This window comes from Myotis nattereri (assembly GCF_964212035.1).
Source record: "Myotis nattereri genome assembly, chromosome: 7".
NCBI classification, from domain to species: Eukaryota; Metazoa; Chordata; class Mammalia; order Chiroptera; family Vespertilionidae; genus Myotis; species Myotis nattereri.
In genome coordinates, this window is record NC_138082.1 from 82981620 (window position 1) to 82993502 (window position 11883).

The 11883-nt window shown below is 37.6% G+C and overlaps 1 protein-coding gene across 1 annotated transcript; it reads left to right on the forward strand.

Annotated features, from left to right (window-relative positions):
* Positions 1-931: 931 nt before the first annotated feature.
* Positions 932-1327, forward strand: LOC308522479 (torsin-1A-interacting protein 2-like; the record flags this gene model as incomplete). Its single annotated transcript, XM_081095968.1, has 1 exon — positions 932-1327. One exon carries the CDS (start codon positions 932-934, stop codon positions 1325-1327), a length of 396 nt encoding a protein of 131 aa, XP_080952094.1.
* Between the last annotated feature and the right edge of the window lie 10556 nt (positions 1328-11883).

Genomic DNA, 11883 nt, shown 5'->3' on the forward strand with positions numbered 1-11883 from the left:
TGGTCAACAGGTTGACTGTCTGCCCCCTGGTGGTCAATGCACATCATAGCAAGTGGTTGAGTGGCCTTAGCATATCATTAGCATATTACTCTTTGATTGGTTGAATGGCTAACAGGATGACAGGACACTTAGCATATTAGGCTTTTATTATATAGGATGTTTTTGTTCAAAGTACACCCAGGGTTAAAACATTCTTAGGTCAAGAACACCAGAAGGGCTCCCCTGACATTGACTGCAGTCAATTTAAAACTCTGCCAGAATTTCTATGTGAAGCATTCCCAGACCCTCCAACTAACTCAGCATCAGCTACTTCTCTGATGGGGTCCTGATTAAGATCCTCCCCAAGAAAGACTTCATTGGATCCTTGCTCAACAGGACTTTCCCAGGTATTCCTGACCCCCCCTACATCGCTGTAAAGTGCCAAAACCTGAAGACTTGGGTACATGTATCACAACAGCAAGAGTGCCAGCGGCCACAAAGACCCATTGGATCTGTCAGCTCCTCTCTTTGACCAAGCAGACACAATAGCTAACCAGCAAAGCAGAGTAAGCCAAGTGCTTCTGCATGAGATCATCAGCTGATTAACACACACACAAATAACTAATTTAGACCAGACTTCTAGCTTTTCCTGAGAAGTTGGAATTTGAAGGAGCTATGCTGAGGTCTGTGCTCCTAGCAAGTGGCTGATAACATTTTAGTTTGGATTGTTCACTGAGTTGAGAGACTGAGCTGTAATTGGGTGAAAAATAGACAACGGAATCTTGAAGAATTGCATATAAGTGTAAGCCAGATTTAACTCTCTAAGTAGTATTGCTTGGACTGAGAAATTGCTAAATCAAACCTGTGATAGGACTGGTCATTTGGGTATCTCTCTTTGCCATTGTTGCCTCTTACTGTTACATTGCTTTCTGTGTTCTCTCTGGAGGCCCAGATGTTCTCAGATAATTCACTTTGCCCTGACTGTGGACAACAGTGGTTTCCTAGTTTAGAACTAGGCCACTGGTTGCACCAAACTGAACTTATTGAAAATGAATGTTACCAAGTATTCTTAGACCATGTTAACAGAGCTGATTATTGCCCTGAGTGTTATCCTGATAGTCCTGATAACAGAAGCCTTGTCCTTCCTTGGTCTTTCCCACTTGAATGGACTCCCCAAAATCTTACCAGGTGGACCTTTGAAAAAGCTTGCCACCCATTTCTTCTGGGTCCTCCACTGGTTAGAAAAAGGATACATGCCTCTAGAATAGCTGGTTTTAACCCAGAATTACAATTAATCTTGGCCAGAACAGACACAACCTTAAACAAAAAACTTGGCCAAAGCAAATAACTTCTTAAAGAGTCACAATCTTGGAGACCTTAGAGGGTTTTGTGCTAGTAACCAAAGGAAGATGGAAAAAATGACACTTTTTAAAATCTGATCCAGGCTGTCACTACTTTGGGGAACTGCTTAAATTGTTGGGTCTGCTCCCATGGTCTACACCTATTCTGTTTGGCATGAATTCAATCACTGTTCCAGCCAGACTCGTCATCTAGAACCCGAGTATTTCATGTTCCCTATGTCTTAGAAGTAGCTTACCCCTCTGAAAAGTCTCCACAGCCCAATTATTGACATAGGACAAGGTAGTCCTAGAGAATATGCCCCATATTGTGTATACCATGATGATATTTCTAGTGATAACTTCTGTGGGAAAGCATCTTCATTATAGCTGATTTCTAGATGATTTTGATAAAAGAACTAGACATTTTAATAAGAAATTACATTGTTCTAAATTGCACCTCTTGTGATTTTATATATAATTTATCCATATATAATCATTTTTTCATAACTTGCTCTCTTTGGCCTCAGTGTGGCTTTGATATTATAGATAACTGGTCATCTCCAGAGAAACCACATTCTATTGGGTAACACCTACATAGGTTACACAAAAACATGCAGAAATGCCACTGTCTATACTTACTTGGCTCTGCATAAACAAAGACTGTCCTGCCTTTGTGGTGACTGAACTTAGAATGTCCTACCAGGAAGTGGAATAGTGCCTGGGTATGAGATAGGTTATCAAAGAAGCTATCCAGTTTGACTCCATAATAGTATGATCAATCTAAGAGAAGCATCTTAAAACCAAGAGGTATTGCTGGGTGTTAGTCACATTCTGAACTTCACTTGTTCACAGGAAATTTAGAAAAAAAAAAAAAAAAAACCTGTTGAAACATCTCAGAGGCCATCAGATAAATTTAAAATTCTACATAAGATTCTAGATAATCCAGTGCTTATGTAGCAACTCAATATTCTCAGGGTCCCAGGTCCTTCCTTTTTCCCCTCTGAGACCCTTATCTCATTAGCTTTTGTCTTCTTAGTGTCCTCAGTGATTACAGTGTGGCTCGTTGTTGCTCTAGGCATTTCAGTCCCATTTGGAAGTAGAGAGCGAAAGCTTTCTCCTCTGAAGACTCTGTCTTACTTGGAAAGAAAATCTTTCCCAAAAGTCCCTCACCACTTTCTTCTTACATCTCATTGGAAGGTACTGGTTCAAATGGGAGCCCAGGGAGCCAGGCAAAGGAGCATGGGGCTGGCAGGGCCTGGGCAGGGCACCTTGTCTCCCCTAATAAAACAAGGGCTATTTTAGGAAGGGAGCAGTGGGGAATGAATGGCTGTTTTTATGCAAGAACTCATGCCTGCCACATGTTGTGAAACCTGAGTTGTTTGTTAGTCTGTATAAATATTGTACCCCAGAGACCTACCCTGTATCTGCCTTATGCCTATCTTGGTGGAAGTTCTCTCCTGTAATATTGCTGAATAAACTATGGGGACTGCTAAACTGAAAATAAAACAACAAAAAAACACATTCTTAGGTCCAAATGACGAAAAAAATCATTATTCTGGAATCTATCGGAATTATTCAAGACTTATTTTCACTTCTGAGAATTTGTTTTTCCTATTTCTCACTATTCCAATAAAAAGTTTCTCTTGAGCTATAAAGGCAATATTCCCCGTTAATTTTGTACATTTGTAAGCCAAAACTTTTTACTAGACTTTCACTTGACACGCCTGATCTTTAAGGAAATGATAAACATACAGGATTTTACAGTAAGGTTTTTAAAACTTAAGATAGCGATAGAGTCAACAAAAATTATTTATAAAAGATAAAGTAATTTAAAAGGTTACCTTGTAATTTCATTTCCATTTGGAAAAATTGTATTTTTTTTATCAGATCACAGTTATCTCTTCTATTGTCTAAAAATGTTCATTACCAGTAAAGAAAATGAGACTGTTTCAACCTCATACAGATGCACCATTGCTCATGGCAGCACTAGTTTTCCCTGCTGGGGAGACCCAAGATGAATGATGCAAAAAGCCAGCACCGCGGCCCAGCTGTGATCCTGTAGAAGAGATGCAGGCCCAGAGTCGGAGTTCTTCTCAGATTTGTTACAGAAAGCAAAAATGTTGCTCCCATCTGAGGAATGACATTTCTAACTATTATTTGTACTCAGGAAGTCACTAAGTAGATTCAGTGCCGGTTCTTGGGAGAAGAAAAAGCAGATTGGCCTGGAGAGAAATGCCAGTCATTTTTTCCACTTCACGTCAAAGGTTAATGGATACGCAAGAACCTGCCTACATTAACTTCTTTTACACTTCAGAGAAATAGAATAACCTCACTGAAAATGAATATGCCCCGAGGTCTGACTTTTTTGGAATGCCTTTTTAGACTGTTCAATCCACCCTTTACCATGTGAGGCTCTTCTATCACACCCATTGCCAATAAGCATCATCTATGTGATCTGCAGCCTTTTTTCAATACACAGAGTAAAATGAAACTCCCAACTGAACATACTGTATTTAAGGTCCTTCATATAGAAGCTGTTACTTAGGTAAGGGTTAGACTCACAGTAGTGCTACAGGTGCACAAGATGGCTAGGACATCTCTATGACCAGAAACCCTCCTAAAGCAAAGCGTGTTATAGAGAATATTAAATCAACTGCATACCATGTGTAGAGGTGATGCTCTATAAATAAACCTTTCATGGAAGGTTAGTGCATATCTTCAGGTAATTGGACAACTGGCTCACAGGCACCAGTAACTATTTAGTTAAGAAGCAAAAGGTTCTGTCACTTAAAATACTTTTAAAGAGCATCAAAGACCACATTCTGATTATCATATCATCTCCTACAAATAGAAATTACCACAATTCTAAGCATAGTAAGATAACCATAGTAAGATAACCAATATCAGAATACTGCATCTACTTTCAAGAAATGGAAAACCTGACAAAATACAGCCTAAGCAAGTAGCAGGTTTATTTTTACCTCTCAAAGAAAAAGGTCCAAAAAGAGCTAGTTCGGGGCTGATCTGTGAGTTCCATGATGCCACAATGAGACTAGACACCTTCTAATTTGTTTTCCCATCCCACCACTCTTAGCATTTGGCTTTCAGCTTCATGATGTCAAAATGACAGCAGCAATAGTAGGTATCACATCCATGTTCCAGGCCGGAGGGAGGGTAAAGGCAAAGCATAGAGAAGGAGACATGTGTCAGCTAAGTCTGTTCCTCTTTATCTTTAATGTAATAGCTTTCCTAGAGGCCCTAACAAATGCTTCCACTTACATTTCACCTCCTAGAAGGGAGGGTCTCATGACCAAACAAGTTGTCATCTAGGGAAATCAAGACTTTATTCACCCATATTGCCTCTTCTCAAAGAAAATTGAATAAGAAGAACAGGCAAAATAGATATAGGATAGGCAATTAACAGTAGCTATTAGATACATTACTTTCCAGGTATAGATGGCGGAGGAGGGTGGCAGTAGGCTGGAGAACCATGCTTCTGCATCGCACAGAAGGCTCTCCATCAACTAGTCTCAGGACTTCAAATGTACCTGCCTTTCACTGATGCCTCCCTGTTCCTCTAGTACCCATTTACCCAGAAAGCTATTTGCTATCAGGACTTAGTTCAGGTATCATCACATCCACATGGAAACCTTTCCTGCTCTATCAGACGTAGTTTGTCAATTAACTACTAGAAAGTGAGCTGAATGAGGAAAATCAATCTTATTTACCTTTGTATTTTTAACTTTCAGAACAATGCCTTCATGATTTTTTTGACTTATATTCCACATCTCCAGTAAAGATATTACACATTTTTTGGCTAAGGTGCATCAATGAATGGCTTTCTCATATACAGCATTAGGGGTAGAGAACCAACAAGGACTCAAACCTGTTTCACTAGTTTTGGAACAACATGGGTGAATGGTAATCAGTGTTCCAGTGTTATACATCATAAAGCAAAGTTCACAAAACTAGATACATTTGGGGCATTAAAAGTAACTAAATGTACAAAGATATCTAGTCCTTGGAATAGGTGTACTGAGTGCTATGGTGAACCAGCAGGTACACACCACCTCTAAGTATATTCAAATGCAAGAATGTTTACCACATTCTGGCCAAACAAATTTCACCTGTGGCTGAAATTGAGCAATAGGGAAACAGTTGGGACAAAGGACACAAAAATGACAGCCCAAATTCTTTAAAAAGAGGTCTTCCTACTCTCATCTACCATATTTTAGATACTCAGAAATCATACATTAAAAATGCATACTTTTGCTTAATGTAGAATCCTGGTGAACTCTGCAACTAATCAGTTGCAAATCATGTATCTAGGTCACTGAATATATTTTATTCACTACTAGAGGGCCTGTGCATGAAATTTGTGCATGGGAGGGCCAGCCTGCACCCTCTCCAATCCAGAATCCCTCTTGCAATCCAGAATCACTGGCTCCTAACCGCTCACCTGCCTGCTTGCTTGATGCCCCTAAATGCTCTCCCCGGCCAGCCTGATCCCCCTAACTGCTCTCCCCTCCTGGCCTGATTGCCCTAACTACCTAACTGCTCTCCCCTGCTGGCATGATCCACTAACTACCCTCCCTTGGCAGCCTGATCCCCCTAACTGCCTAACTGCTCTTCCCTGCCAACCTGATCCCCCTAACTGCCTATCTACTCTCTGTTGCTGGCCTGATTGCCTTAACTGCCTATCTGCTCTCCCCTCCTGGCCTGATTCCTCTAACTGTTTATCTGCTCTCCCTTCCTCTTCACACCCTTTGGATCCCTGGTGCAGGCTTGCTGAGAGCTCCCCGCCACGGCCCTGCCCCCGAACTGATTGATCATTGCATGACAATGTCCTGGCCAATTTGCATATTCATCCATTATTAGTATAGATACGCAATGTTTGGTATGAGACAACTAATTTTTGAAAGGCATTTGCCAAATAAAATGACATAAAGTAGAGGCACAAGAACAATTTTTATTGAATCCGTGAATAATTGGTATGACTCTAATGTGTTTTAAACCACAGTTGGTCATATACTAACTTCACAGAAATACAAGATATCTCTTAAATAATGATGTAGTTGTTGACTGCATCAGTGAGTGCATGAATGAATCAATGGCTTTTTGTTTAAGCCCATGGTTGTCACACACTAACTAACCTAACATAAATTCATGGTACCTGTTTCATTTTTTTCTCCTCTCCCTGGGCCTCAATGGGGGTGAAAATGCTTTTCTGATCCCTTAACTTTGGATTCAGCTTTTGGATTTCTTTGTTTGGTCAATGACATAAAGTAAAAAAAGACAATGAGTATGTTCTGACCCTAGAGCTTAGAAGCTTTGTGTGTTTCCACACCCTTTTTGCATCTCTGATATTTACAGTGGAAAAACTGATACATGGAGATTTGTTCAGTTTAAGAAAAGCATTCTTTTCTTCTTTAAATTATATTTTAATAAAACTTCAGGCACATTTTTTAAATTTCTTCATTTATTAAGGTATTATATATGTGTTCTCATTCCTCCAATACTCCCCCAACCCCAGCCCCACTCATGCCCTCACCCACCTGTTGTCTGTGTCCATTGGTCCAGGGGTGAGCAAACTTTTTGACTCGAGGGCCACAATGGGTTCTTAAACTGGACCGGAGGGCCGGAACAAAAGCATGGATGGAGTGTTTGTGTGAACTAATATAAATTCAAAGTAAACATCATTACATAAAAGGGTACGGCCTTTTTTTTTTTTTTAGTTTTATTCATTTCAAACGGGCCGGATCCGGCCCACGGGCCATAGTTTGCCCACGGCTGGGTTAGGCTTATATGCATGCCACATTTTTAAAAAAAGCCTTTCATAATTATTAAAACTGGAGTCCCATTAAAGAGCTAAAAATACTTCAATTAATGAGTTTTGTTTCCTATTGACATTTCTTGTGAAGCTTTTTACATTCATTATATTATCTGACAAGCAAGATATGAAAAATAATTTTACAGAATATATGAAAAATTAATGCACCTAATTAATTCTGCATTTTTATCCTAAAAATACCAATGTCCTTTAGTCTATATTCTTGTAAAGAAAAAAGACATTAATTTTTCTATTACATAAAGGATATTTTTCCATTGACCATTTTGATTCAAAAATAATTTATGAGGGTAATGGAATTAGTATTCTGTGAGACAAATTTAATAAAAGCATTGCTCATAGATTATTTTATTCGATTCCTTACTGTAAATTACTGAGTAATCATTGTTATTTTTATTTTGAAATGAGAAAATTGAGGCTCAGTGAGTTTAAGTAAGTTGCTCTAATCATGCAATTAAAAAATACACAGGTGAGCCTGGCCAGTGTAGTTCAGCGACTGAGTATAAATAGAAGAACCAAGAGTTTGCTTCCTGGTCAGGGCAACTCCAGGCAGAGTTGTGGGCTGGATCCCCAGTAGGGGGCATGCAGAAGGCAGCTGAGTAATGATGTTTTTCTCTCATCAATGTTTCTATCTCTCTATTCCCCTCCCTTCCTCTCTCTCTAAAAAACAAAAACAAAAAACAATAAAAACACACACAGGTGAGATTTGAAATTGGGGCTGTCAGACACCAACGTTTTTGCTCATTTAGGTGTATTTCATCATAATGACAGAAAATAAATTACGTATAAAAGAATAATTCAATACTAAAATAATTTAAAACATGCCAGAAAGTATATACTCTCCATCATGAAGTTTTTGGGAAGAGAAATGGATTAAGAATGAAAAATTCTAGGAAATCTCAGCTTAGAAAGAAAAGAAGGCATTGATAATGAGAAAGATGTCAGCCCCAGGTTATGATGATGGGACACACATTCTGTATGCCCAGAAGACAAGGAGAGACTTTCAGCTGTGACGCCATGTTCTGTGGTGTAGGAGACACGATGATTCTAGGTGAGGCAAAGATGGAGCCTTAATAACATCAAATCATAGAGTTGAAGAAGATATGCCCTTCTATAATTGTTTATAAAACTAGAATATACAGAAGAGAAAATGAAAAAAAAAGAAAAATAGGAGTACAACTCCATGAGTATTCACAAAGTGAATCTTCCAGTGTGACCAGGAACTGAGTCAGGAGTAAGGACATCACCACCACCTGAAAGGCGTCAGTTTGTGTACTCGCACAATCTTTTACTCTTCCTCCTTTTCAAAATCAACTACTGAACCCACAAATTAACATTTCTTGTTTCTGAGCTTCATTTAAATATATAGGTCTTTTGGGGGTTTTTAATGTACAATGTAATTGTCTGGAAATAATAACTTATTTTTTTGCTTCCAATCTTTATGCTTTTTTCTTTTATTTTTATATATTCTTCTAGCTTTATTAAATTGGCTGAGAGATACCAATGTCCTTTAGTCTATATTCTTGTAAAGAAAAAAGACATTAATTTTTCTATTACATAAAGGATATTTTTCCATTGACCATTTTGATTCAAAAATAATTTATGAGGGTAATGGAATTAGTATTCTGTGAGACAAATTCAATAAAAGCATTGCTCATAGATTATTTTATTCGATTCCTTACTGTAAATTACTGAGTAATTTTACTTTATTTACTTAATAAATTAAGTAAAATATTAAGTACAAGTGGTCATTGTGAGCTATAGGTTTTCTAGAGTTTAAGGGCAGCCCTTTATGAATACTTATCAAAGTTTTTTGTTTGTTTGTTTTTGAATTCTTGAGTGGATGTTGAGTTCTCTCAAATGTTTGCCTAACTTTTTGAAATAATCACATAATTCTGACTTTTTTTCTATTTTCAATTATTATAATGTACTACACTGATTGACTTAGTATTCCCTTCACCTAAAGCCTGACTTTGTTTAATATCCCTGTTCTTTATACCCTTTAGAAAAAATTCACTATAGAAACCATCTTTGCCTGGTATTCTCTTTGTTTTATTTTGTTTTTGCTTTCAATTAAAATGTCTTTAAATTACAGATTCCATTATTCACTAAATATTAAATAATTAAGATTTTTATGACAATTTGAGAAGTTGTTTGCTTTCCTCAGAAATTGTATATTATACCTACATTTTTCTCTTTATTGCCATAAAAAATGTCATATTATAATATTTTGCAAACCTGTTACTCTTCATTCCTGATATTTGCTGTTTATATCTTTTCCTTCATGTTCTTTTACTCTTTTTGTCTTGATTGAAGTTAGCGGTCATTTATTAACTTTTTTTTTTTTTTTTTTTTTAGAATAAGCTTTGGGCTTTGTAGATTGTCTCTATTATAGGTTTCTATTTTATCAGTTTCCCTCAATAATATTTTTATTTTCTTTTAATTTAGCTTGATTTAATTGTTTTCCCATTTTAAAATCATTTTTAGAGAGATATTTACATTATGATTGTCCAGCCATTCTGCTTTTCTAACATCTAAATATAGGAACTTCTCTATAAGTCCTGATTTAGCCATATTCTACAATTTTTGATATCTCACAGCTCCATAATTATTTACTTCAAAATATTTTTCTTGTTTTCTTAGGATTCTCCTAGAATCCATGTGTTATTTTTAAATATTTTACCTAATTTTAAAATATCTGGGCATTTCTAGTTATATTTTTAAAATAGATTTATAGTTTAATTTCAATAGGGTAAAAGAATATAAACTAAATTCTTTCAATTATTTTAAACTAGAGGCCCAGTGCATGAAATCTGTGCACTCAGAAGGTCCCTCAGCCCGGCCTGCACTCTCTTGTAGTCCAGGAGTCCTCAGGGCATATCTGATTGATGGCTTAGACCCGCTCCCCCTAAGCTGTCAGTCAGACATCCTTAGCGCTGCTACGGAGGCAGGAGAGGCTCCTGCCACTGCTGCTGCACTCGCCATCCATGAGCTGGCTTCTGGCTGAGCAGTGCTCCCCTTGTGGGAACACACTGACCACCAGGGGGCAGCTTCTGTGTTAAGCATCTGCCCCCTGGTGGTCAGTGTGCATCATAGTGACTGGTTGTTCTGCTGTTAGATCAATTTGCATATTAGCATTTTATTATATAAGATTTATTGTGGCTCGCTTAATGGATTAGTCAATGATCAATTTTGTAACTATTCCATATGTACTTCAAATATCTGGGATATTTTTCCAGTTGGCTGTATCATTTAAAATAAATTGATTAGGTCAAACATTAGTTATTGTGTTACCTTTATCTTCTATGCCCTGAACAATTTTTGTTGGCAAGTTCTATGAGTTTCTGTGAAGGTATATAAAATCTCCCACTATGGTTGAAAATTTGTTCACTTTCCGTTTAATTTCTGTTCTCTTCCTTTTTATATAATTTAGAGGTATATTTGTGGAAATCTGCCGATTTATTATCATTAATCTTTCTTTTGGATTGACATATGTCACTGAAAAACATTGCTGTTTATTTCTAGTAATGTGACATTAGCTGCTTAACTCACAAAAAAAGCATGCAAGAATCTCCACCCCAGATGCTCTGCCTTTTCTCAAAATTCTTTAACAACCTTAATAATTCCCCAGTAATCCTGGACCCTTCCCTCTGCCATTATACACTGTCAGGGGTTATTCATCCTGACCTTCTTCAAGTCTCCTAAGGGATTATATGGTTGGAGAGGAGGTGTTTCACTAAATACAAAAGCAGGAACATCAATAATGGCCTCCAACTAGGATCTTCTATACAGATCAGCCTTTTGTTGCTGTAGTAGTTCTATTTTAAGTAGCATTTATCCTCCAAGTCCAGAGGCCTTTTTCTTTGGAATTCTTACTCATATATCACTCCACTTTCTTTCAAATTACATCATGCATTCAGAATGAAGTGAACTTGAATTGATTGGATAATGTCTCAATGTTCCTCAAAAATTTGTTTCAGCTGATTTCCCAGCCTTTCCTTTTCTTATAAAACAGTTTCAGGATTGTAAGCTACAGAGCTTGTATGGTACTATGGTACCTAAGTTGACCCTACTAACATTTTTCATTTTTATTTTTGCAAGCTGCTAAAGGTGCCCTCACCTTTGGAAATGATGATATCATATACTCCACTTAATTTATGTTAAAACATCCTGCCAATATTTGTTATGGCAGCAGTGAACACAATCTCTCTTTGTCTGAAATTTTCTTTTTTAAAAATATATTTTTATTGATTTCAGAGATGAAAGAAGAGGGAGATAGAAACATCAATGATGAGAGAGAATTATTGATCAGCTGCCTCCTGCACACCTCACACTGGGGACCAAGCCTGCAACCTGGGCATGCGCCCTCACTGGGAATTGAACTGTGACCTCTTGGTTCATAGGTCAATGCTCAACTGCTGAGCCATACCAGCTGGGTCTTTATCTGAAATTTTCCACTTATTTTGGCTTATTCCCTTTTTGACATATTCCATCATAAATATTTGTAGCAAGTCTCCCAGCTTGAGGTTAAGCTTTATCCATTTAAGGATTCAGCTATGTCTGTATATGTTTGGGAGACTTTTAGGGTAAGTCTTTTAGGACTCTAGTTACATGGTAGATCATGAAACTTCTGGGGGAGGGGGGACCCACTGTGAGGAAAGAAGAAATCAAGTTCAGAGGTGTGGTCCAAGGACTATGTGTCCTCATCATAGCAGA